Source organism: Salarias fasciatus, assembly GCF_902148845.1.
Source record: "Salarias fasciatus chromosome 7 unlocalized genomic scaffold, fSalaFa1.1 super_scaffold_4, whole genome shotgun sequence".
NCBI classification, from domain to species: domain Eukaryota; kingdom Metazoa; phylum Chordata; class Actinopteri; order Blenniiformes; family Blenniidae; genus Salarias; species Salarias fasciatus.
This window is the reverse complement of record NW_021941229.1, coordinates 2,590,136-2,617,095: the sequence shown is the minus strand read 5'-3', so window position 1 is coordinate 2,617,095 and position 26,960 is coordinate 2,590,136. Positions and strand designations below refer to the sequence as shown.

The following is a 26,960-nucleotide window of genomic DNA, read 5'->3' as shown; positions in this document are numbered from 1 at the left end:
GTCACGGCATCCTGTGGGTTGTGAAGTGGGCGCCCTCCTTCTTAGGTGTTTCGCTGACGAGCCCACGACCCCTGCAGAGGGTTCAGCTGTGAGTCCAGCGTCCCGGGTTCACCGCCATCAGCCAGCAGACATTTGGAGGCCCAGGTCAAGTCCTTCCTCCTGCTCCACAGCCACTGACTCCCCTTCCCAGCAGCCCTGGAGAGGTCCCTGACAGCCTGCCTGTGAGCCGTACCCCGCACTGCAGATCCTGCTAGCTTCACCCTCCCGGACAAAAAATGTTGGCTGCTGATGTGATGGTGGCAGAGGAAGGGCGGTCGTTCTTATGCGTTGGTTTTCCAGCACTGCTGCAAGACACCTGAGCCCCTGATTGTGTGGCCAGGTGTCCCGGCCTTGGCTGGGCTGGTCTTGCATCCCGCTGAGATGTGCTTAGTGCTGCTGGACAGTGGCCCAGAGAGCATGTGGGGCTCAGGGTTGTGGGGGAAGGTAAAGCATCGTAAGCAGCCCTGATTATAAAGCTATGAAGTGGGGGTGGAACATAAAATATCTTCGTTTGCAGATGATTTGTTAATACTCTAAACTGACCCATCCTGATCGATACCAGCCCTGCAGGAGAATCTTAAAAACTACGGGAAAATTTCAGGATATTTGACTAATGAAAGCAAATCCATTGCTATGATGACCTCCAGAAGAGTTAAAAGAAAAGGTTTGATTTAAATGGACTAACAAGGGGTTTAGATATCTGGGTCTTATCATTACTCTGAATGTCTCACAATTATATGACGCAAATTATGGAAAACTGATAAAGGAAATTAAAGATTTGGACAGATGGGAAATTTTACCCCTGACTCTCACTGGGAGGGTAGAAATAATTAGAATGAATATCCTGCCAAGATTATTTCTGTTTCAGTCAATTCCAGTCATGACTGCTGGCTCCACCTTTAAAATGTTAGACAAAGTTATGTCAAAATTTCTATGGCAAAGTAAGTAAGCAAGAATTAAATTCAAGACACTTTTACCCCCCAAACATAAGGGAGGGCTGAATTTACCAAATCTAAGGAACTACTACTGGGCTGCTCAGCAGCGAGCTCTGGTATTATGGATGCAATATGGGTGGAGATGGAGCAAAGGGCCAGCCCCACTGTGTCTTTGGAGTCACTGCCATTTGTATCCAGGTCGGAGCAAAAGAAGCTTAAAATTAAAATGATCTGATTCCAGAAACAATGAACATTTGGTCGACAATACAAAAGTTTTTAAACATGTCTAGCTCTGTAAGCAAAGCTACAAAAATAGCCAAAAACCCAGAATGTGTACCGAGGACCATGGACGCAGGATTTATGAAATGGACTGATAAGGGGCTAAACTTTATAGCACAAATGTTTACAGGGCCGATATTGAAATCGTTCGAACAACTTAAAAAAGAGTTTAATCTACCAAGTAATGATTTTTACAAATATTTACAAGTGAGGCACCATCTCCAGAAACACAGTGATGGGAAAGAATAAGTAAAGACGCAAACAAGGTTGAAGAACTGCTCATGTCACTTTCAGAAGAAGATTCTAAAAAAGGGCTGATCTCAAAAATATATAAAGCGCTACAATATGAATCTAATGACAATAACATGGAAGTTAAAGAAAGATGGGAGTTGGAAGCAAACGTAATAACAGAGGAGGAAACGTTCAAATGTGGACATAAAGTAACAACCAGCCCGACATGGAGGGAGTGTGAATGGAAAGTGAAGATGCGTTACTTTGACACCCCATCTGTCACTGCAAAATATAGTGAAACTTCAAATTTGTGTTGGAGGAACTGTGGCATGGTAGGTGACTTCACCCATATATTTTGGGATTGCCCGAAGATCATAGACCTTTGGAGGGGTGTGAAAACAGAAATAAGAAGAATTCTGGGTGTTGATTTACTCTTTGACCCAACCCAGTATATACCTGGGATATCACCTGAAGTCACCAGGTTCTCCTGAACAAGATGATGTAACATAAGTGGGGAAATTTTCATGATTTATGTATGTTTTCACAGGTATAAGTTGGTGTGCGCTCTGCATTTTTTTTGCTCTCAGTTATAATGGAGCCGGATGGGGAAAAATCTCGCGCTTCTCACAAGCTGAGGCCTCTACGGTCCAAATTAAAAGTCTGACTGCTCTGAAAGCCTCACCAACTGAAAGACAACAAATTTTCCTATCAAACGTGATATTTTTTGTTCAGTTATGCCAAACAGCAAAGGAACAAGGAGCAGTTGTTTCCCCAAAAAAGACTTTTATTTTCTCCTCTCTCCACTCTAACTCACATTACCATATATGGGCATACAGTGCAGTTACACAGCTGACAGCAGCTGTCAATCAAACTCTGACACTCAGTGCCTTCATTCAGTGACTGTCAAAAGCAGATGGCAAAAGCTAACTACTCCTTGTTAGTGGCTGGGAGATGCTAACTACTCCATGTTAATGGATGGAACATGCTAAGAACTCCATGTTAGTGGATGGGAGATGCTAGCTACTCCATGTTAGTGGATGGGAGATGCTAAGTACTCCATGTTAGTGGATGGGAGATGCTAACTACTCCATGTTAGTGGATGGCACATGCTAACTACTCCACGTTAGTGGATGGGAGATGCTAACTACTCCATGTTAGTGGATGGGAGATGCTAACTACTCCATGTTAGTGGATGGGAGATGCTAACTACTCCATGTTAGTGGATGGGAGATGCTAACAGCTCCATGTTAGTAGATGGGAGATGCTAACTTTTCCATGTTAGTGGATGGGAGATGCTAACAACTCCATGTTAGTGGATGGGAGATGCTAACAACTCCATGTACGTGGATGGCAGACGCTAACTACTCCATGTTAGTGGATGGGAGATGCTAACTACTCCATGTTAGTGGATGACAGATGCTAACAGCTACATGTTAGTGAATGGGACATGCTAACAACTCCATGTTAGTGGATAAGTGATGCTAACAGCTACATGTTAGTGGATGGGAGCTGCTTCCAACTCTATGTTAGTGTATGACAAATGCTCACAACTCCATGTTAGTGGATAACAGAAGCTAACATCTGCATGTTAGTGGATGGGACATGCTAACAACTCTGTGTTAATAGAAGACAGATTCTAACAGCTTCATGTTAGTGGGTGGACGTCTCAGATGCTGGCCGGCGGGGAGGCTCGGTCCCGACCAATGCCGCTTGCGGCTTTAATTTTGAAAAGCTTTGTTAGTTTCTGTGTGAAGGATTGAGCCAGCAGGATTAAAGGTGCATTAAGGAGTTTTGCAACCTTAAAAATACTTATTTTCCACCATAAATATGTTACACATTTTTAATGCTGTGTACAATGTGCCCTGACATATTCATTACCAGAACCTCTAACAGCGCTAAACTGTCACTTGAAAGTCACAGTGCCGGTCCGGCTCCAGCATTTTTTTGGGGAGAATTTGAAAGGAATGACGTAATGCGCGCTCCGGCTGGTTAGGTTTCATTTTGTCCGCCATTACTCCGCCAGATGCTTAGTGAGCAACAACTGAGCAGGAGCTTCCAGAAAGTAAGAACAGACTGGCTTCTAGCACTGCCACAGCTCCACACAGACTCCACCAGGGAGAAGAAACTTAAATCTTACTTGAGCGCTTCTGAACGAGCGAAGACGGAGTCCCCCTCTTCCGTGCACGCGAGCCACAGGGACGAGTTTTTCACTAAGCTGCATTACGCCCAAGGTCTGCAGGGGGCGCTGTTTCGCATAAAACGTGCAAACTCCTTAAGGCACCTTTAATCCATATGTAAAGAATTCACTGAATTATCTGTTAGTGTATTCATAAGATCGTCTGTTGGAAGAGTGAATCAAACATGGTGCAGCATCACAGCGGAGGATGAAGATTTATTTTTCAGCTCCACCTTCTGTTTCAGTGACCGTCAGTGAAAAACCTTCTGGTATAAAATCTGAATTCTATAAGTTTCAATGTGACATTTTTCTGTTCTTTTGTATTATTGATCATATTTTTCCTCTTTGTTTCTTTGAATATGTTCTAAATCAGTTAAATGTTTGAAGGTAACTTTTCAGCAGGAGTGAAAGTGTTTTGGTGTCTGAGGGTGATTCCATCATGATTTACTGGTGACCTCCCCTCCAAGCGGTGACCTCTGACCTCTGCTTGAGTGAAAATGATGTCTCAGGTGCAGAGTGCTACACACACACACACACACACACACACACACACACACACACACACGTCAGCATGCACTGAACGGCTCTCACTGCCTAAATATGGAGAAGTGTGGCGGCGGACCCCCTCCGGCCGGGGGGAAAACGGAGCGCGGGTCTGCAGCAGCTGCTATTCCAGCCCGGCGCTGCTCACACACTCTGCCTCCGTCTCCGTCTCCGTCTCCGTCTCCGTCTCAGACCACCGGCCGTCCCCGTCTCCGTCTGCCTCTCCCAGCCCACACCCGCAGCAGCCATGGAGGCCATCAAGAAGAAGATGCAGATGCTGAAGCTGGATAAGGAGAACGCCATCGACCGCGCGGAGCAGGCCGAGGTGGACAAGAAGGGAGCCGAGGACAAATGCAAACAGGTAGAGAGGAGGACGCCTCCACGCCTGCTCTGAGCAGCACCACACCTCGCATCACCTCACAGAGCATCAGGGAGCGAATGGGTTCCTGTAGAGACCAGGTCTGGGAGGCAGAACCACCCAGACTGGGTTCTGTTGGGCTGGTGTGGTGGAACCTCTGGCCTGACATCAGGCCCATACAGAGACGCTTCACATCAAATCAAAGTCAGTTACAAGAAAATGAAAAAGATTTCCTAGACTTCCAGTCACCATGAAACTGGTTAGAAGAACCAGAAATTCACTTTATCCTTAAAAACCGGCGGTATCATGATTATTTTGTAACCTCACTCACTGATGTCTGCTCCTGTAGAAAAGTGCTTGTTGATGAAAACCAGACTGGAGGGTTTCTGTGTGGAAGTTATTAAAAGCTGCATCTCTCAGCTGTTTCAATGCATGAAGAATTCACTGCTGTGGCCCCAGAGGATGGCACTGTGTGCGTGTGTGTGTGTGTGTGTGTGTGTGTGTGTGTGTGTGTGTGTGTGTGTGTGTGTGTGTTCTTGTATTTCTATCCTTGTTGGGGCCAAATGTCCCCACAAGGATAGCAAAACGTGGAACGACGTGCCTTGTGGGGACCTTTTTCCGGTCCTAAGTAGGAGAAACAGTGTTTTCTTGACCATGTTGTTGTTACTGAAAAAAGTAAAAGTGCAAAAACATTTCTTTAGGGTTAGGCTTTGTTGTGGTGTGGGTTAGGGTTAGGGTAAGGGTCAGGGTTAGGGGCTAGACATGAATGGGAGTCAATGGACGGTCCCCACAAGGATAGAAATACAAGACTGAGCGTGTGTGTGTGTGTGTGTGTGTGTGTCCACCGTTCACTCTTCATCACACGTCTCCCACCTTTCAAACTTCAACCACAAACTGCAGAAAAAAGGGGACATGTCAGAGTTTTCTGAGTATTTACCCGTACTTAGAGACCATGAAATCATCCGTTTCTGAGCAGACACTGGAAGTTTTGCAGTTATAAATCTCAGTATTTTGAATTTTTAAGTTGGAAATCTGCCACTGAAGATGCGATTCAGTGTGGTTAAACAGTAACTAACACTCTGAGTATTTCTGGAGAGGAGTACTCTGACTTGCTTTGAACGTGCTGAAATAAATTTGTTTGGATCAGTTAAACATATTTCTTCAGACTTTGTTTCAAAATCAACATCAATGAAATTTTTGAATCTTGTGCAGAACTGAACTAACTGTTCCTGAAAATGTCTGAAAATGACAGTGAGTGAGGCGGAGGGACGGCTTTCACAATCAGAAACAGGGACTGGGAAATGTCTCTGGAACGGCGCGTTTACGCTCGTCTCGTTAATGTGTGAATGTCTGAAGGCTGGCAGCTGGTGTTGAAGTGAGGAGAGTCGATACAGTGCCGGGCTGCAGCGGGAAAGCTGCAGGAATACCAGAAACATCCCGGAGGCCATCAGAGAGCATGTTTATGAGGTAGTCTGGTCTCCAAAGAGCTTAGAAGAGTTTATTTATGCGCAGACAATACCTCATGTGCTAAATATTTGGCTCCGTCTTGAAATGTTGGTTCTATTAGAATAAATTCGGTGTCAGAATGTGTTCAGTGCATTCCTGGAAAAACCCCAGCTGAGTGGGAAAAGAGCACAAAGGATCTGCAGAAATAAAAAGTAATAGAACCCTCCTGTTGTTGAGTTGAATATAAAAAGTAGAATTAATTAAAGAATAGTTATTTATAAGTGAGGGTGAGTCCAATAAGGGTCCTGGTCTAGAGGAACTCCAGGTTCCTCTCAGTGGTTTGGATATTTAGTTCTTTTAAATTAGATCATTTAGATCAGAGTTTATCTGAGTTCAGAAGCAGAGAATTCCGACTCCTCCAGACTTTTATGTCTTTGAGACAAACGTCTTTGACGTTGATCAGTGTCGTCTGGTTCAGTGAACGGTAGAAGTTAACGGAGAGCTTCCTGATGATGTTCCCTCCAGGAGGAGGTATAATGTGAAGAGTAGAGGCTCTAAAACAGAACCCTGTGGAACTCCATTCTCCACATCTTTATTCTGAGCTCAAGAGTCATGAACATAAACCAGTCTGATCGATATGATTGAGTCCAGGTTGATGCTGAAACTTGAATAAACATCATGTGTTCCAGTCTCTGGAGTAGGAGGACTCTGGACAGGACTAGAACAGAGACCAGAACAGAGACCAGCCTGAAGCCATGAGAAGATCATCAGAGCTGTCTCTGGTCCATAGTAAGGTCTAGAACCCGGTCTCTGGTCTGTGATGAGCTCTAGAACCTGACTGAACGACTCTAATGGGTTGTTTGGACAGAAATGGTCACAAAGCTGGCTCCAAGAACTTTCTCTAGGACTTTAGAAAAAAAGTGAAGCTTTCCTTCCTTCCTTCCTTCCTTCCTTCCGTCCATCCTTCCTGCTGCAGCTCTTCATGGAGGCAGGTTAATCTTTTCCTCCTCTCCTGTCCTTCTCTCCCTCCATCATGCTTTCCTTGCTTGCTGCCTCGTCCTTCGCTTGATCTTCAAAAACTCCAGAATCAGAATGAAATTGATCAACCAGTCTCTCAATGCATTTGACGAGATTATTTCAACGAGGAGCAGAGATGGAGAGATTGACTGCCTGGACGGAGGTTTGGCTGCTGGCAACATGGCCGACATGTAGAGGAAGTGGAGGGTCATGTGACTGGAGCCGCTGTCCACTGAAGATGTGGAAGACGGCCACAAAGATTTCTGAATGATCTGAAGCTGATCGGATTCTGCAGCGGGCCGTGCTTCTGGAAAATGACCACCACAGCCAATAGCATCGCCCAGCAGCTGGTGGCATTGATTACCAGAGGAGAGACTAACGGCTACGACAGAACCAGTCGCAAGAAGGACGATTTACCCCGGAGTGACTGACGAACTGAACAGTTAAGGTGGATTCCATCTGAGAACAGGCTCATTTATCCTCCGGCTAATGACTGAGAACCCTGATGGGGATCCAGCCATCCCTCCATCCATCTGTCCCTTCATCCCTGTATCGGACTTCATGTTTAGGAGCTTCTGACTCCAGATGCTTTGTTGGAGTCAGGAGTGGTTCCTATTTTTCTAAGAGGGTTTTCTAAATGTTTTACAGTCCTTGTTCAACGGAAATCCAGGAATTCTCTGTATTTCTCTGGAATCGTTTTAGTAAAAGTGACATTTCTTTTAAACTTTCCTCCAAATGAAATGGATCCAAAAACATGTTCAACCTTCAAAATTAGGAAACCTTATTAAATCAATTTAATGCCATTTCAACTGTTTTAGACCTCTCAGTAATTTTAGCTCTTTGGATGGCTTTTTAAAATAATATTTAAGCTCCTTTAGTTTTCATTTTCCTCTGCACCTGCAGGTAAACCTGGATCATTGACAGAAAAATAAATGAAGTTTACTGCTCCGTTTTTCTTCTGAGGCATTTATTTCTTGGATTAATTCAAATTTAGTGTTCTTCGACATGCACATCAAAAAGATTTAAATGTACAAAACAGTGAAAATGTCATTCCTTCTGCTGTGGCATAATTAAAATGAGAAAAGAGAAAGTTTGCAGTAGCAGTAGAGAGGGACTGAAGAGCCACATGTGGGCTTCAGATCTATTAGGATCAATACAGCCGTCAGAGGTTTCAGTTTAAATGGACTGTTTGTCATTTTTAACACGTCAACACTGATGAGCTAACTAACATATTGTACTGTAGATATAAGATAAATTACAATGAACCGTTTGTGATTCTCCCTGCCTCAGCAGTACAGGAATAAAAATAGCAGCTTATGAAATATGAGTGCAGAGATCAGCAGATAACCTGCAAGCCTCCGTGAAAATATCAGACTCATCAGTCAGACAGAGGCAGGATGTCCTGGAAAATTAGAAATCAGAAAGAGCTGGAGACAAACTGCAGCGACCGACTGCTGCTCTGAGGCGGCGCACCAAATAATGTAGCTTTAAGATCGACATGAATGATTTGACCCTGCCTGAGGGTTTTCTGACCTGAGCTTTAATAAGCTATCATTCTTTATAGTCCATGTTTTTGTTCACTCTGGCCCGGAGTGTTTCCCAGCATCCTCCTTGGTTTGCAGTAGCCTCAGTAGCTCGGTGTGATTTCTGCTCTCCGACACTGAGAGCAAACATTTTAGAAAAAGTCCATTTAAGTCAGTCTGTCGACGTCTCGCTGTTCTATCTGGAGAAAGAAGTCCTGCTACTCAGCACATCCAACTACACCCCCCCCCCCCCCACCCCCCCCCCCCCCCCCCCACCCCCACACCCACACCACCAGCCCCCCACAGACCCCAGGGGGTCAAAGGCAAACGTCTCCTGGAAAATATGACGGAAATGTGTGAAGGATTAAGATGTAAATCCGGAGGGTGGAGATCTGGCCTCCATCAGGCAGCCAATCAGAGAGCATCCCCAGTCAGCACAGCGCTCAGTCCACCTCCACCTCCAGCCCGAGCCGAGGCGCTGCGTTCGCTTCTCACAGGCTACTGTTACAAGTTTTGTTTTTATTTCATGTTTTCTTTGTTTTCGTTTTTTACCTGACGATGGTAAAATTGTAAACTTTGCCGTCAGCCTGAACGCTGGAAACACAGGCGAAGACGTTCAGTTCATAACATCTGTATGAGTTGGGAAATCCCGCCATGAGCTGTGTCATGTCAGGCTTCACCTGCTGCTTTGTGTTTCCCACAACAACAAAGAGAAGATCCGGGTTCGCTCCTCCACCTCCTCCTGGTCTTAATGTTATGGCTGGCGGGTGTGCGTTCCTGAGCGGCACGCCGTCTCTCCACAGCGGATTAAACGAGATCAGGTACCGGTCTATTCATAGCCGGGAGCCATCACGCCCTGCGTGTCGGCCACAATGCAGCCCGATGGCCGCAGCATCAAATACCCCCGCGGCTATTTCTGTGACCCCCACCCCCGGAGAAGACCCCCACCCCCCTGAATTGTCTGTGCTGCTGGGGAGAGTCAAGGCTGCGGGATGAGGACCACCAGGTGCTATTTGTGAGCGGGAGGCCTTACATGGCCGTGGGCTGGATGGAGGAGGACATTTGTTGTGGACTCGCTGTCGTCGGGCCGCATCGCTGTCTTCACCGGCGGCTTTTTATAGGCCTGTTGTTGCATGAGAAAACCTGCCGAAACAATCTTTAGAAGTGAGTCACTCAGAAACCAAAATAAAAAGCTCTCATCGCGTCATGAATAGAAAGACACAGAGATGGATCATTTCTGTACAGCCATCATATTCACTGAGGAAACAAACCGGCCCGCTCCATTATGAAGAAAACCCTGAATGTCTCATTCAGAATAGCCAGTATTCTGGTATTTTGGCGTGTATTGGTCATTGCACAGCTCAGACATTTATCACTTTCCATTTCAACCTCTTGACTGAAGGTGTTGATAAAATTTTAGAACATCTTTATAAGATTCTTAATTCTATTTAGATTATTGCCTCTTGGCCCTCATAAGTGAGAAAGTGAAGAAATGGTTCCATAAACGTTCTCCTCTGTGTCAGCTGCTCCGTGGCCAGCGAGGGGCCCATTGGGGGAGTTTCAGGTCGTTGATATCAATGATCAGGACCAAATGTCAGCCCCCCCCCCCCCCCGGTTCAGCAGGCTCTCAGTGAAGGGTTCGAACACACTGCCACTGACGTGTCCGTCATCTTCCGCTCGGTTGGAGCTGCACCTCAGCGTGGAGCTGCCTCACTACCAGTCTCATGAAACAAATCTGGTGTTTCTGAGAACGGAAATTACTGGATCAGTACTGACAGAGCGATTCTATGAAATGATGATATCTGACTGCTGACTCTCTTTTCTCCTGACCTTGTGTAGCTGGAGGAGGAGCTGCTGGGTCTGCAGAAGAAGCTGAAGGGAGTGGAAGATGAGCTGGACAAATACTCCGAGTCGCTGAAAGATGCCCAGGAGAAGCTGGAGCAGGCCGAGAAAAAGGCCACAGACGTAAGTGGAGGGAGCTGACGCATGCTTCACACCAGGAAGCAAGGCAGCGAGCATTTCTGCGTTTGAAGCAGGAAGAGGTCAGATTGTACACATGCAGTAACCATTCCCTTTTAGGTGCTGAACATCCCGAGCATGAGCAGAGCTGGCAGAGGAAGGAGCTGCTGAGTGGTTTGACTGGTGACAGCAGCAGAACCGACAGTAATAAATCTGTCCCACGTCGCATCAGATTCTGCCTACAAACCATAAAAGTTGTCAGCACGTTGAGGGACATGCTCACTATCCCAATCACTCTCCGGCGCTTGATGGAGAGGATTTAATTTCTCCAGCGCTCATGTTGCACTGGAACATACAGATGCTGCTGCTGCTACTGTAGAGGGAGTGAAATCAGTCCTCACACCGAGTGTCATGAAGGAAAGGCACTGTGGGTCATAAAAACTCTCCTTGTATTTACAAACCTCTGCTGGTATTCTTAACAGAGACAGAATTTGCTGTGAAGAACATGCAGGGTCAGTAATGATGCATGGTCAGGACAGCTTCTCCAGGCTTTCTGGAGCTGTGAGTCACAGCATTTATGACCAATTATAGAGGAAAGTGTGTGTGTGTGTGTGTGTGTGTGTGTGTGTGTTCTTGTATTTCTATCCTTGTCGGGGCCAAATGTCCCCACAAGGATAGCAAAACGTGGAACGACGTGCCTTGTGGGGACCTTTTTCCGGTCCTAAGAAGGAGAAACAGTGTTTTCTTGACCATGTTGTTGTTACTGAAAAAAGTAAAAGTGCAAAAACATTTCTTTAGGGTTAGGCTTTGTTGTGGTGTGGGTTAGGGTTAGGGTAAGGGTCAGGGTTAGGGGCTAGACATGAATGGGAGTCAATGGACGGTCCCCACAAGGATAGAAATACAAGACTGTGTGTGTGTGTGTGTGTGTGTGTGTGTGTGTGTGTGTGTGTGTGTGTGTGTGTGACGCAGGCTGGGTGGATTTGTCCTGAACACGGCCGGACGTCCTCGTGCAGCGCTGCTGTGATGTTACCAAAGATGGGAAAGAATGGGAGCCGTGCACCAATTTGTTTATGCTTTATCCTTCGCTCCAGCATGAACACATCTGCCTGGCGGCTTCCAGCTGGAGCAGCGCGTTACAGCCGAGCTCGCAGCAGCTGAGGCGAACAGCAGAATATTTACTGAGCCCGTCAGACACCATTTACAGTTAACAGTGTCGGCGAAACTATCCCCCTCCTAAAAAAGAAGCAGCTTGTTGTGATGGAGCACAGTTAATACACAACAAATTCCAACATCGTTTAATTATAACCAAAGAAAAACACGTGAAAGTCACACACCAGTGCAAATAAGAATTTTAGAATCATATTAATATGAGCTGAGAAGCACTTTATGGGTCAGATATAATCAAATTTTGAAAAGATAAGCATATGAGAAAGTGATTTTGAAATCTTTCGTCATGTTTATTCATTTCTACAAATGTTCCTGTGTTGTTTTGCTGTTGTTTTGTTTTGTTATATAAAACAACATGGAAGCAGCTTGTTGCAGAAACTACAGTGAATTAATCATGGTTTGGATTCGTATATACAGGCCAGAGGTTATTTTGCCTACCTTGACATGTTTCGGCTGCCAAGCTGCAGCCTTCCTCAGAAGTGTCACGTGATGTTGTCTGGTCGGCTGATTTATACAGGTTTTGGCGCCAGCTTCCTACTGGGTGCAGTAGGACGACAGCGCCATCTGCAGTCCGACTTCTTCAGAACTGTGTCCCAGGTATGGGAAAGTTGATACGCCCCCTCTGCCCGGTTCACAGTCTGGGGGGCACGTTTCCGGATCTCGATGGCCTCCCTGATCCAGCGGTGGTACTTGTTGCTTTCCGTGCCGATGATCTGGGCATGATCCCAGTCCATGAGGTGGTTTTCCCTCTTGCAGTGTTCGGAAACGGCAGACTTTAGCTGTTCCTGCTCTGCCTGTCGTTTGGAGGAGCGTGTGCACGCTTTAGATGTTTCTTTTCCGCATTCAGTGCGATGTTCTTTTGTCCTGATGTTGAAGGCTCTGCCAGTCTCCCCGACGGGAGAGCCTTCAACATCAGGACAAAAGAACATCGCACTGAATGCGAAAAAGAAACATCTAAAGCGTGCACACGCTCCTCCAAACGACAGGCAGAGCAGGAACAGCTAAAGTCTGCCGTTTCCGAACACTGCAAGAGGGAAAACCACCTCATGGACTGGGATCATGCCCAGATCATCGGCACGGAAAGCAACAAGTACCACCGCTGGATCAGGGAGGCCATCGAGATCCGGAAACGTGCCCCCCAGACTGTGAACCGGGCAGAGGGGGCGTATCAACTTTCCCATACCTGGGACACAGTTCTGAAGAAGTCGGACTGCAGATGGCGCTGTCGTCCTACTGCACCCAGTAGGAAGCTGGCGCCAAAACCTGTATAAATCAGCCGACCAGACAACATCACGTGACACTTCTGAGGAAGGCTGCAGCTTGGCAGCCGAAACATGTCAAGGTAGGCAAAATAACCTCTGGCCTGTATATACGAATCCAAACCATGAATACAAAAAAAGGCCTAATGAACCTTATCGGACTACAGTGAATTAATCATGGAGGGACCACAAAAATATGAAAGCATGAAACAAACATGAACAAACCTAGACAAGACTTTGAACCAGTCTGAATTTTACTTTCCAAAACCAGAATTCCTCATTAGTTTTGTCATGTTGGAATAAATTATGTGGCGTTTACAGAAGATAATTTATTAAGAATGAATTCTGTGTGTGAAGCGGTGCTGAGTACTGATTCAGGAAGGAAAACATTAGTTCAGAGAATTTATTTATGAGAAAGTTCCTCATAAAGCAACAGTCATAAAGTACTGCAGTAATTTATGTTGGCAGGGAATGAACTACTTCAAAACATTATGTTTCTGTCAGAGTGTGGAGGTGAAAGGATGTCCTGCTGTGCTCAGAAAATATTCATGTAATGTTGACTGTAACAGATGGAGAGTTAAATCATGAACCCTGAGGACCCGGCCCAGAGGAGTCTGAGGAGCTGCCTGCCCACATGTGGGAACAATTAGTGTCCTAAATGTCAACAAAACCCACTTTTCTTTCTTTAGACATGTAAAACTATACATTTACTTATTTATTTTTTGGCCACTCCTGTTTGTGAGCCCTGGGAGCCGCCATGACACTGAACTGACCGGAAACACCTCAGAGCTCAGTGATTATTGATTTGGCTCTAGAAATTATTTGTGGGGACAATTTAGAGAAAAGATGGCTGTGTTCGAAACCGCATACTGCCTACTACATCCTTCCATACTCATACTACCCATACTGCATCCTGCATACTCAGTCCATCAGACAGTATGCAAAGCGTTTACACTACAGCATAATCCATAATGCATTGCACTTCTCCCCGAGCCGAAATCGACCTGCTAAAGCTGATTTCACTTTAGCTCTCAACTCTTTAAAAGGACAACTTCATCGATATTTTTTTTTTCAATAAGGTGACAAAGTGGTCGTTTAGAGCCCGAGTGTGTCGTTTATTTGTCCAAATACCAGCCGTTTATGATTTTGTTCGGACGAATTCGGCGAAATGTGAGCCAGCCGCGGTGAGCGGCTCCAGCAGGAGGAGTCAGAGAAGCAGAGAAGCAGGAGAGAAGCAGAGCACACACCAACCCCGGACCCGCCACGGGGGCCCAGCGCCGTGGCCGTGGCAGTCGGTCCCCCGACCCGGCGACCCAGCCTCCAGGCCCGGTCGGGCTTTGGTGGCGGGCGGCGGGCGACCGCGGATCACACCGCCGGCCGCCCCCGCCACTCCGACCGGCTCCCCGCCGACCCGCTCGGCAGCGGGACTGAGACGCGCGGTCTCACCCAGCGGTCCTACGGAGCGGGCCCGCCCCGGGCGTCGCACCGAGTCGGTTCCGGAGGTCCGGTGGCGGACCCCCGGGCCCCCCGGTGCGGCGCGGCACCCCACCCCAGCGGCGGCCCGCCTGCGAGCTCAGAGTTTCTCACACCAGCCGGCCGCCAGGCGACGCAAGCTCTGTCTGGCGCAACCGCTGTCCGTCGCGTTGCATCTTGGGCAATTTCAGTATGAGTAGTGAACACACGATGTATACTCAACATTTCTGGCGAATGCAGTATGCATCCGGGAACTTCTCGCATACTCAAAATCGCATACTGCCAGTGTAAACACACTGCATACTCAATAAGTTAGTATGAGTAGTAGGTAAGTATGCGGTTTCGAACACAGCCACTGTCTTCAGCAGTCAAATTTTACTCTGAAAATAAACAACCGGAAAGGGCCGTAGCAACTTCCGGTTAGTGGCGCGGTTGCCATGGAAACGCGGTGACTCGCTCAGCGGCCGGGGCCCGGAGTCTCCAGCATGGCGGCGTTCGGCTCCATAGACGCGGTGCGGAGGAAGATCCAGGGCCTGCAGCAGGTGGCGTTCGAGGCGGAGGACCGAGCCGAGCTGCTGCAGGCCGAGGCCGACATGGAGCGGCAGGCCCGGGAGAGGGTAACCGACCGCCCGCCCGCCCGCCGCGGCCCCGGCCCCGGCCCCGGCCCCGGGGGCCCGGAGGACCGACACCCGGCAGCGCAGACAGCTAGCGACACAAATATCCAAACAGGCTCTGGTGCCGAAACCTTTTGTCATATAAAAGGCAGCCAGGCCCACTGCGATGGAGACAGAATCACAAAACTATTGAAAACTTCGTTTTTCTGGAAAACTAGTTTTAATTAGAAAGCTTAAGAACAAAATCACCGTGGAATAAAATACTCCTCTACAATTAATTCAGATAATGAGTATATTTATAATGAACTGGGTCAGATCAAAATAGAATGGTGATCAGTACAAATGAAAACATGCTGGTTACTGCTCATATGACGGAACATGTAGTCTGATTACACTGAAAGTGATGAAAGCTTTGATACTGGCTGTGATGGGAGTGTGAATGTCTGAGTCCACCATCAGTCAGACCTGATATTAATGTACCGCTGCGCTCCAGACGAAGGACCTCTGATCTTACTGACCTTTCATGTTGGACACTGGATGTCGGGGACAGGAAGTGGATCCTGTAGGCGGTGCTGGATTGTGAAGCTGTAAAGACACAAAAGCATAATGTACATGATATGAACTGCTGCGGTCGTCAATCTGACTTCACTACGTTGTTTATGGAGTATTGATTGTATTTGAATAGTCATAATTGAGTTCCCTTCTTTTGCTCTTACTACACTGTGTGTGTGTGTGTGTGTGTGTGTGTGTGTGTGTGTGTGTGTGTGTGTGTGTGTGTGTGTCTCCAGGCTGAGGCTGAAGTAGCATCTCTAAACAGGCGCATCCAGCTGGTGGAGGAGGAGCTGGACCGAGCTCAGGAGAGGCTGGCCACGGCGCTGCAGAAGCTGGAGGAGGCCGAGAAGGCTGCAGACGAGAGCGAGAGGTGGGGAGGATCAGGCCGTCCAGCGACAACCTGGACACACTGCACACACACCGCACACACACCAGACACACTGCACACACACCGCACACACACCGGACACACTGCACACACACCGCACACACACCGGACACACCGCACACACACCAGACACACTGCACACACACCGCACACACACCAGACACTCTGCACACACACCGCACACACACCAGACACTCTGCACACACACCGGACACACTGCACACACACCGCACACACACCAGACACTCTGCACACACACCAGACACTCTGCACACACACTGCACACACACCAGACACTCTGCACACACACCGCACACACTCCAGACACACTGCACACACACCAGACACACCGCACACACTCCAGACACACTGCACACACTCCAGACACACCGGACACACTGCACACACACCGGACACACTGCACACACACCGGGTTGGAGTCCCAGCAGTGTCCTCACACATCTTGCAGACCTGTGAATCTGGCTGCAGCCTTCTTTGGAAAAGGCGACTGACTGTACTTAAGCTGTGCCTCCTGTCGCTCTGTCGATCAGAGGAATGAAGGTCATAGAAAACAGAGCGTCGAAAGATGAGGAGAAGATGGAGATCCAGGAGATGCAGCTGAAAGAGGCCAAGCACATCGCTGAGGAGGCCGACCGCAAATATGAAGAGGTGTGGGAATCACTGCATGTTTCATTTTCAGCTCTGACTCGGGTCCTCTGTCCTGAACAGCTTTTCTATGTTCAGATGTCAGAAGAGACTTACAGACCTGATAAGCTGCTGGAGCAGTGATATACCTGCAGTCCAGCTGCTGGGAGACAGCTGAAAGTGTGTGTGTGTGTGTGTGTGTCTGCAGGTTGCTCGTAAGCTGGTGATCCTGGAGGGCGATCTGGAGCGCTCGGAGGAGCGTGCCGAGGTGGCCGAGGCGTAAGTCAACACCTGCACCACACAGATTCCCGGAGCGCCGGAGCCCTGCTGCATTATTGATGGAGCTGTAGCGTACCTCAGCACCATGGCAGCATGGGGTCCAACGCAGCGGCCTAGAGGTCATGACCCTCTGAAGCAGAGGCTCCTCACCCCCCAGAACACCGCCCGGGCGGCCTGCATGTCTCTGGGCCGTAGCAGAGGCAGTGGGGAGTTTCCCAGCCGGCGGCTTTCTCTTGTGGGTCGGTGGTTGCTGAGCCCTGGAGGTGGGGAGCCGCTGCTCGGTGTGTTTATGTGACCATGAGCTGAATGTGGTGCATGGGCGAAATGATTCCCTTAACTACTAATGTTTGATGTACTGCTTTGGTTTTTCTGTGACGTAAAAAACACAAATCAAGCATCAGAACAGCAGGACTGTGTCTGATCGTGACGCTGGTCCTTCTGTCCAGTTAGAACCATGTGTTGAGTAATGTGCATCGTGCTGCTGTAAACATTGTCCTGTGAGAGTCACACTAATCACACACACACCTGGATTTGTGTCTTCTCTTCTTTTTTGTTGTTTTCTGTGTGTTCATATGAAATGTCTCCCGAATGCATGAATGCGTCTCCACTGCCTGCCGCTGTGTGGCTGCCTCCCCCACTCACACCCACCACCCGCCGGACTAACCCCCGCCAGGCGGGTCAGGGAGCTGGAGGAGGAGCTCAAACTCATGGACCAGAATTTGAAGTCCATGATGTGCAGCGAGGAAGAGGTACTGAGAGCCGCGGCCTGCCGTCCTGCTCCTCCGCCGTGTCTGTCGCCGTCTAACCCACAAACCGCCTCCTCCTTCCTCTCTTCTTCTTCTGTCTTCATTCAACCAAAGACTGGCTCTCCACAAATGAAGATTTCATTTAGTTTTGACCAGCATTACACTGTTTATGTGTTGATGAATTTCATGATATCATTTAGTGTAAAGATGAGCCAGGAATGAGCCAGGGAAGCAGCACATGGCGCTGTCCCTCTCCTTGCTCCATGCTGTGCTGTATTTATGGATGGAGAAGACCTGACCACAGCAGAGAAGCTCCACTGGCTCACTACTGCCGCCTAGTGCTCAAAAGTGGGCTCTACTCCAGTGTGACCGCCCCTACAGAGAGTCTGCTGAGCTGGTGTTGTTCCAGTGAAGCGTCAGTGTGACGCTGCTGCTGCAGTGTAGAGTCTCTGACAGGGAGCCGGCGTGTTTTACAGCTGATTTCAACACTGATGAAAGTGATGTTTCCAGCAAAAAACATTCCTGGAAGTCCTCAAGATGACGTTGAGGAAACTGTCCTCACTGATTATAGCAGAGCCGCCCTCCTCTCTCTCTCTCTCTCTCCCTCTCTCTCTCCATTCACGCCCTGCCTGACCTTTTGCTAGAACCCGTTCGCCGTCTCCTCCTCGGAGTCCGTGTCGTCGGTTTGGTCTCTTCTTGCCGCCCTGCCTTTCAAATCACTGCCTTTTTTCTCTTCTTCTGCTTCTCCTCTTTCTGAATCGCTCAGTAAATCAGGCGACCTTGAGGAAGAGTTGAAAAATGTCACCAACAACTTGAAGTCCCTGGAAGCGCAGGCTGAGAAGGTACAGTCGGAGCTGAGGGGCGGGCCGGCGCCGGCGACCTTCAGACCGTTTGAGCGGCGTCTTCACAGGCTCTCCCTCTGGGTTTCCATCTGGGGACAGAATTCCCTCAGGAAGTTGGGTTTAGGTCCAGTCGGACGTCGTCAGGTTTCCTGAAGCTGTAGAGCAGAGCAGGTGGTCACAGGAAACACTCAGTCAGCGCAAACACGGCTCGGAAACGTCCAAGGTTATAACCACATGCAGATTTAAAGAAAACAATGGAGATCGATATTCAAAATGTTATTTTAAGAACCATCTTTCAAACCAGGAACAATACAATTGAATGATTTCATCTTAAATTTATTAAAGCCACAAAGAGGAATGAGACGATAAAGCAGATGATCAGGTCAGAGAAACAGGAGAGAAATCAGGCTTAGAACATCTTTAAAACATGCAGTAGTTGCAGGACAATTATCTTCAGCATTAGCAGGTGAACTGTGTGCGTGTGTGTGTGTGTTTGTAAAGTTAACACTGTGTGTGTTTGGATTTCAGTACTCACAGAAAGAGGACAAATACGAAGAAGAGATCAGAGTTCTCACCGACAAACTGAAGGAGGTCAGTTTCTTTTCTTCTCTCACAAACAAGCTTCAACAGTGTGTTTCTGTCGCATTCTTTATAACGCTGACACACACACACACTGTTTGCTCCAGGCTGAGACTCGTGCAGAGTTTGCTGAGCGGTCTGTGGCCAAGCTGGAGAAGACCATCGATGACCTGGAAGGTATTCAGCCGTCTGCGTTTGGATCGGTTCTGCTGGTCGAGCCTCACATTAACTCGCCGTCTCACTTCCTCTTTACGTGGAATCTGCTCTTTGATTACAGTCTGAATGGCTCAGCACTCATTTCTAAATCTAAATCGTCTCCATTCCGAGTGTCTTGGTTCGGCAGCCTTGGCCTGTTCTCCTGGTGGGACAGGCTGACAGCCGGCTCTGAGCTGCACGACCTTTAACCCTGCACTGCTGCGCCGGCTCCTTTTTATTCACCTCATAGCATGTGTGAATGTAAATATCTTGTTCAGACATTTGACCTGTGCACGGGTCAGAGCCAGAATTATTAGAATCTCCTTCAAAATAAAAGCACTGTAGCTTCTAGAAAGCATGTCATTGTGTTTAGTTTAAAGGTGCATTAAGGAGTTTGCACATTTTATGCGAAACAGCGCCCCCTGCAGGCCTTGGGTGTAATGCAGCTTAGTGAAAAACTCGTGCCTGTGGCTCCCGTGCACGGAAGAGAGGAACTCCTTCCTCGCTCTTTTAGAAGTGCTCAAGTAAGATTTAAGTTTCTTTTCCCTGGTGGAGTCTGTGTGGAGCTGTGGCAGTGCTAGAAGCCAGTCTGTTCTTACTTTCTGGAAGATCCTGCTCAGTTGTTGCTCACTAAGCATCTGGCGGAGTAATGGCGGACAAAACGAAACTTAACGAGCCGGAGTGTGCATTACGTCATTCCTTTCAAATTCTCCCCAAAAAAACTCTGGTGCCGGACCGGCACTGTGACTTTCAAGTGACAATTTAGCGCTGTTAGAGGTACTGGTAATGAATATGTCAGGGCACATTGTACACAGCATTAAAAATGTGCAACATATTTATGGTGGAAAATAAGTATTTTTAAGGTTATAAAACTCCTTAATGCACCTTAACATTTGTAAATCGAATTTAAGCCTCAGACCCCCGAGACTGAAGAGTATGTGAATCCCTCTGAGCTGGTCAGATTGTTTTTTATGAGATTGGTTTTTTGAGCACATTGTTAAAAATATGAAAAATCTATCTTTCCCATCACTGCCCTGCTAAAATGCAATATAAAAAAGGTTTTAATGTATTAAATAATCACCAAAGAGACATAACGAATTAAGTTTTGTGGTTTTCTTGTAAGAAGCTTCTAGTTGCAAAGTGTTAATTACTGTATTTCTCATTCTATAAGTTGTACTTTTTGTCATTTCTGGTAACGTGACATACTGAGAAATAACATCAAAATATACAGATCATACCATCTGTGGCCACTAGGTGTCCCTGTATGACAACAGAAAGCTGCTACAGGCATGATTATAGATTAGAATCCTGTTTCCTGGGAAGTGTAGACTTGAGGCACTTCCAGTGTGTCATGTGATCATCTGAGGACCGGCTGACCTCTGAGCCTGACCTCTTCCTCTGCAGTCGGCCTTCAGGACATCTTTTAAACTGAAACTAACAGGTCACGGCCTCCTCAGTTTGAGCTCTGAGGCGTTTCCTGAAGCCGAGGCTGTGGCGTCAGGCCTGCTCTGCCTCGCTGCATGATCCCTTCCCTCTGGGTGTGTCTGTAGAGCAGGGACTGAACCACTCAGTGAGAGGTTCACCCAGAGCTGTGGAAGTGTGTGTGTGTGTGTGTGTGTGTGTGTGTGTGTGTGTGTGTGTGTGTGTGTGTGTGTGTGTGTGGTGAAGCATCCTGTGTCTCACGTTAGATTACATCGTTCATCATTGGACAGTTGAAAAGCCTGAATCTTCTCATGCTTGTGAGATGCTTTAAATGGTTTGGTTTTAATGGGAGGTGAGTCTTCACTGATAATCTGGAGCTGCTGCTGAGGGCTCAGTTTTCCCGTCAAGTATTTCTTTAAATGACCGATCCTGGCGGAGCTCTCTGGCGCCCCCTTGGGGGGCCCTGCGCCACACTTTCAACCCCCTGCTGCAAATGGTTGATGTGATTTTACTGACAGCGGTGAAGTGTTGGCCCTCACTGTGGAAGGATTCAGGCTCAGCTTTGAATTCCTGCTTTTCTCCTGTACTTCTACCTGTTTGCTGTCTTTCCACCTCAGTCTGTTTCCTTTTCCCTCTGCGTGTCATTGTGTGTGTGTGTGTCCTCCTCCAGACGAAGTCTATGCTCAGAAGCTAAAGGGTAAAGCCCTGAGCGAGGAGCTGGATCTGGCCCTGAACGACATGACTACTCTGTAGACGCTCTGTCTGGCTGTGAGCCCGGCTCCGGCTCCGGCTCGGGTCCGGCTCCGGCTCGGGTCCGGCTCCGGCTCGGGTCCGGGCCCCGGCCCTCCCTGCCGTCTCGCTGTCTGTCCTCTGCCGTCCTCTTCCATTCCGCAGCGGTCCGCTGGGCTGGAAGACCCCCTGCTGTGTCTGCTGGTTTCCTCTGTCTGTTGGTGAAATATTCATGTGACGCCATTTCCCCGTCTTTCTCTGTACTCTGTAATAAATGATTCAAAGCCTTCTTGACTTTTCTGTCTTCTCCCAGTTTTGTCTTCTTTTTCCCCGCTCCTTTCCTCTTCCTGTAAGACATTTGTAAACCAGTGCTGGTTCAAAGAAAAACTGACAAAGTACAGCAACATCACTTTTAATTAAAGCTATAGTGCGTAACTTTTAAATGTCTATGAATGACTGTTTTAGCCAAGCCACTGCTAGTGGAGATGACAAAGTGCAGATTAAGCCGATCGGCTCCTCTAACATGTCGCGGGATTTTTCAATATATATAATTCTTGCTTTGCGTGTCGACCGGCGACATTCCCGCTCTGGCGTGCAGGAAATTACGCATTTTACGTCATAACAAGAAAGGAGGGGGAGGACGCGCAGAGCGTCTCATAGCAACAGGCAGGAGCTCAGGCAGATTGAGGAAGCGGCATGGCGGATAATCCAAAGAAACAGCAGAGAAAGAGTCCTGAAGTGGATCCTACCACCAAAAAAAAAAAAAAAGCCTGGACGGTTGGGAGAAGGAAAGTGACCGACGGAGAAGGCAAACCTGTCAGGTACAAATTAGCAGGCACCTTGTCTCCCGTTTGTAATAAGCTATTTGCGTTTCTGTGGCAAAAAAAAAAAAAAAAAAAAAACAAAAGCAAGAAAACAATAATTACCTCTTCGGAAGAGTCCATGTTTTTTTCACCAGCTGTCCTTATTCACACAGAATAAAAACCGTTTATTCCAACCGATGATTCGCGCTGTGGAAACGCGAATCACCGTGGCAGTGGTTGGGGGGGGGGGGGGCACGACGACACTGGGGCGTACATCATGTGGAAGCGCCGGCTTTATTGTTGTAAGAACGCAGAATTCCGCTAGAGGGCGCCCGAAGTTACGCACTATAGCTTTAAATGTTTATTGCAAGTTATATCATAAAACTCAACATATTTACACATTTAACTTGCAAGTATTTGTCAACTACAGTTTAAACCAAACACAATCAGTGTGTTTACATGGGACTTTTTATTCCGGTTTAAATCTGAATTAAGGTTAATTCTGCTCTAAAATAACCCTGTTAATGCCTGAAAACTTTGTTTGGAATTAAGCTTAAATCCTAAAAGCTGTCTGGTTTATTCTCCTTCGGGAGCAGTCAGAATTATATGTAGATGAAACGTGGCTTTATTCTGGTCGTTCAGCTCGCGCTCGTCCGTCACATGACTCACTATTCCAGGGTGGCGGCCGACGGTTTGACTCGTACGGAGGCGATTTATTTAAAGGTACAACATGTAAGAAACTGACTTTAAAAACAATGAAAATCATTCCCATTTTCCACCTGTCATTGAAGAAACATTCCCTTTAAACAATCTGTCCAACAATAAATGTCTTGGTGAAGTTTATTTCTTTCAAAATGAGAGTTCTGGGACGCAACTCCAGTGGGCGGGGCTAGACCGTCACACTTCCTGTTTCCAGAGCCAATCAGACGGGACTTCCTGAAGTTGCCAAACAAGCAGCGCAGCTGCTTGCTTTACCTGCTGACCGGCTGTGTGCACTGGACGCCAGTCGTGCGCCTCCTGTCCGATCAGAGGACTGCAGTCCCCAGCGTTAGAGAGGATTTAATCCTTCATTTCCCCGAGCAAACACCGAGCTCAGGAACAGAATTCAGCATCGCGTGGTTCAGAATCAACTGATTCCACATTAAAAACACCAGGTAACCACTCAGTATCAACAACCTGGAGGTAAATCTGACACAGGAGAATCCCGTCTGGGAAAATGGATCATTGGAAGTAAACTAGACAAACACACAGGAGAGACAAACAGACGAGGGACACACTCACGACACACACACACACACACAGTGTGGAGTGAAGACACAAAGACCTGACGGAGGAACAGAGGAAGTCCTGACGCACGACAGCCCGGTGTCCTCTGGCTGCTCCGCCTGGCTAGAAAGACCTAGAACAGCCCTGTGGTGAGTCCTGAAGACGTGAACCTGTCCCCAACGTCTCAGGAGTCCTGAAGACTAGAACCTGTCCCCAACGTCTCAGGAGTCCTGAAGACTAGAACCTGTCCCCAACGTCTCAGGAGTCCTGAAGACTAGAACCTGTCCCCACCGTCTCAGGAGTCCTGAAGACGTGAACCTGTCCCCAACGTCTCAGGAGTCCTGAAGACTAGAACCTGTCCCCAACGTCTCAGGAGTCCTGAAGACTAGAACCTGTCCCCAACGTCTCAGGAGTCCTGAAGACTAGAACCTGTCCCCAACGTCTCAGGAGTCCTGAAGACTAGAACCTGTCCCCAACGTCTCAGGAGTCCTGAAGACTGGAACCTGTCCCCAATGTCTCAGGAGTCCTGAAGACTGGAACCTGTCCCCAACGTCTCAGGAGTCCTGAAGACTTGAACCTGTCCCCAACGTCTCAGGAGTCCTGAAGACTAGAACCTGTCCCCAACGTCTCAGGAGTCCTGAAGACTTGAACCTGTCCCCAACGTCTCAGGAGTCCTGAAGACTAGAACCTGTCCCAGACTAGAACCTGTCCCCAACGTCTCAGGACTCCTGAAGACTGGAACCTGTCCCCAACGTCTCAGGAGTCCTGAAGACTTCAAGCAGCCAGATCAGGCAGCGTGTAGAGATCCTCATATATCGTACCCTAAGTAACATATATTTTTTAACATATTGATCTAATAGTAATATTACTTCGGATATATAAAAGTCTGTGCTGTGGTCCAGTTAATTCATTGATTAATTAATGATCAAAGATATTTTCCCGTTAGAAAATAAAGATATGACTGAAAAATAAATCTCACAGATTAACAAATGTCTCCATGTTTTTATTAGAACAAATTCTGTAGCTAAAATAATGTATCTAGGGTTGGGACGACTCATGAAAGTCTTCCGTCGACGAGCTGGGTACCAGCTGGTTTTAGTCGACTGTTGTGACTCAAACTCTCTTTTAGTAGATCTGGTTTGATTGACCTTCATTTGACCCTCAAGGTTTCTCTTAGTCGGCTGAAATCAAACCATCTCAAATGGATATTATAGCGAAAAGTGGAAATGGAAAGGCAGCAACTGAACTGATACATGAGTGCAGGAGCAGTTTGGGAAAGGTTCCCGGGTCAGACAGAGACCTCTGGTTCCCAGAGTCAGCTTCTCATTCAGGATCCAGGGACAGGAAATGCCAGCCTGCGTAAAGTGAAGCTTTTCAAAATCAAATCCTAAACTGATTAAAATAAATGAGAAAAATGACCCTGGATCGATCAGCTTCCCTTGTGTCACACATGTTGTCTTTCACCCGTAGAGAAACTGGCTCAGGCCAAAGAAGAGAACCTGGACATGCATCAGGTGTTGGACCAAACCCTTCTGGAGATCAACATGCTATAGAGCCGGAAGCTCCCAGACTCCAGCCTGACCGCTGACCCTCCGCCCCGCCATCCGTCACCCACAACAGAAACGTTACATCTGAGCTCAGCACCTTGCTGCCCGCAGTAAAATGTCTGATCGTTCATTATTTCTGAATAATTCCCATCAGTGTGGTGCAGATCACTTGTAGGTTATTACATTAGAGGTGTCACTAACATGGAGATCACGGAACACTGTCAGAGTTCAGTTCTTTTATTTTGGAGGGGTCAATAAAATGTCAAACTGTTCTGAGAAGCTGAAATAAATGCGGTGCTGGGAACTTACTGACATCTGGTTCTGAATAAAGGCTCCATGACTGAACGATTAATACAGTTGTCTCGATCATGTGACTTTTACAGGTTGGCTGTTTACACCTAACCTGACACGCCAGATGGACAGTTTCATGTCCGCCACGGAAATATTTCACAAGTCCATCTGGGTAGCCGCTCTTCCGATTTGATTTCAGAGGCGGGACCTTCAAAACAATCGGTAGTTTATGATTGGACGACCGTTCGAACCGAAGAAGACGACGATTGGACGACCGTTCTGATTGACACGCGACACACTCACCACAGACCAATCCACATCAAGCCACGGTGTGACGGAGCTTACCTCTGCTGAGAAGCAGGAGACGCCGTTTCCTGACAAAAAGACTTTAAGTGATGTTCTGTGCTCCTCTTTCAAAGAAGGAATTGAGTTGCTTTCTTATAAAACTGCAGATATTGCCGTGTCCACGGAGATCGCTTCGCATGCCGCCATTGTTTTCAAACTTTCACGCGCTTCCCTCTGTCGTCACGTCTTCTCGTCACTTCCGCTCCTCCCGTAGCTCCCGCCTCTTTCCCCTGATTGGGCCGGCAAAATTTTAACCCGGTGAAATCACTGGTCTATGGAGCGCTACAAGATGGGATCTGCAGGATTTAGGAACCGAATCAGGCAGGCCCATCTGCTATGCAAGGTTAGTTTACTCCAGCATCCGAGCGCCAAACCTAAACGCCACTTTTTAAAGCACACTATAATGACGTGTTGGGAAGATTAGGAAACACCCAATATTGTTCTTTCCTGGTCAGGCATCTTACTTTTGACCTTCGCCGATCACTCACTCAATCACTCAATCAAAATCAAAATCTCTCAAAGTAATTAACATGGGTTCTCTTCTCTAAGTTCATAGGAAGTATAGTAGAAAAATGCGAAAATTTAATTTAAGTTGATATAATTTCAGCACATGGCTGGATTAAATTAAATTAAATTAAATTAGGCTTTAATTGAATTGTTTATTACTGAGGTTATTTTAACCTACTGATGATCAGTAGAAAACTTGTTGCATTTTATTTTATTTTGACTAAATAAACAGTATGTATACAGTATACAGCTAAATTTTATTCCACACATTAAAAATATAACTAAGATTGGATATTATCATTATAAGAATAAAGCCAGAGTCGGCCGTTTCTCTCTCAGGCCAGTACAGAGGTGCTAATGCAGCTTTTAACTCCTGTCTGTTAGATTACTGTAATGCCTTGCTCTCTGGTCTTCCCAAAAAGAATATTTCAAACCTACAATTATTGCAAAACTCAGCCGCCGTGCTGACGAGGACCAGGGGGCGGAGCCACATTACAGCGGTTCTACACTCACTGTATCGGCTCCCTGTCCGCTTCAGGATATTCTCTCACTAATTTTTAAATGTCTTAACGGCCTTGTGCCTCCTTATCGAGCTGACCTGTTTTTACCGCCTGGACCCTCGGGGCCCTGAGGTCCTCTGGCAGCGGCCATACCATAAAACATACCTTTTTAATCAGGCTTTTAACTGAGCTTTCATAGTTCTCTTATTTCCACCATCAAATTTTACTCTATTTTATTATGAATTTCTAACTTATTTTACTTTACTTTATAATCTTATCTTAATTATTCTATATTAACTTTGTAT

General features: G+C 47.2%; 1 protein-coding gene across 4 annotated transcripts; it reads left to right on the top strand.

Annotated features, from left to right (window-relative positions):
• Positions 1 to 4,299: 4,299 nt before the first annotated feature.
• LOC115382503 (tropomyosin beta chain) lies at positions 4,300 to 25,317 on the top strand. 4 transcript variants are annotated; one of them, XM_030084238.1, is made up of 9 exons: positions 4,300 to 4,564; positions 10,387 to 10,512; positions 15,808 to 15,941; positions 16,511 to 16,628; positions 16,813 to 16,883; positions 17,557 to 17,632; positions 19,000 to 19,062; positions 19,158 to 19,227; positions 24,936 to 25,317. In XM_030084238.1, the coding sequence occupies exons 1-9, from the start codon at positions 4,451 to 4,453 to the stop codon at positions 25,016 to 25,018; spliced, it is 855 nt and encodes a 284-aa protein (XP_029940098.1). In that variant the 5' UTR covers positions 4,300 to 4,450; the 3' UTR covers positions 25,019 to 25,317. The 4 variants fall into 4 exon arrangements, with proteins under 4 accessions (XP_029940098.1, XP_029940096.1, XP_029940097.1 ...); XM_030084236.1 differs by lacking the exon at positions 17,557 to 17,632 and adding an exon at positions 18,396 to 18,471 and having other exon boundaries at positions 24,936 to 25,302; XM_030084237.1 differs by lacking the exon at positions 24,936 to 25,317 and adding an exon at positions 21,338 to 21,691.
• The last annotated feature ends 1,643 nt before the right edge of the window (positions 25,318 to 26,960 follow it).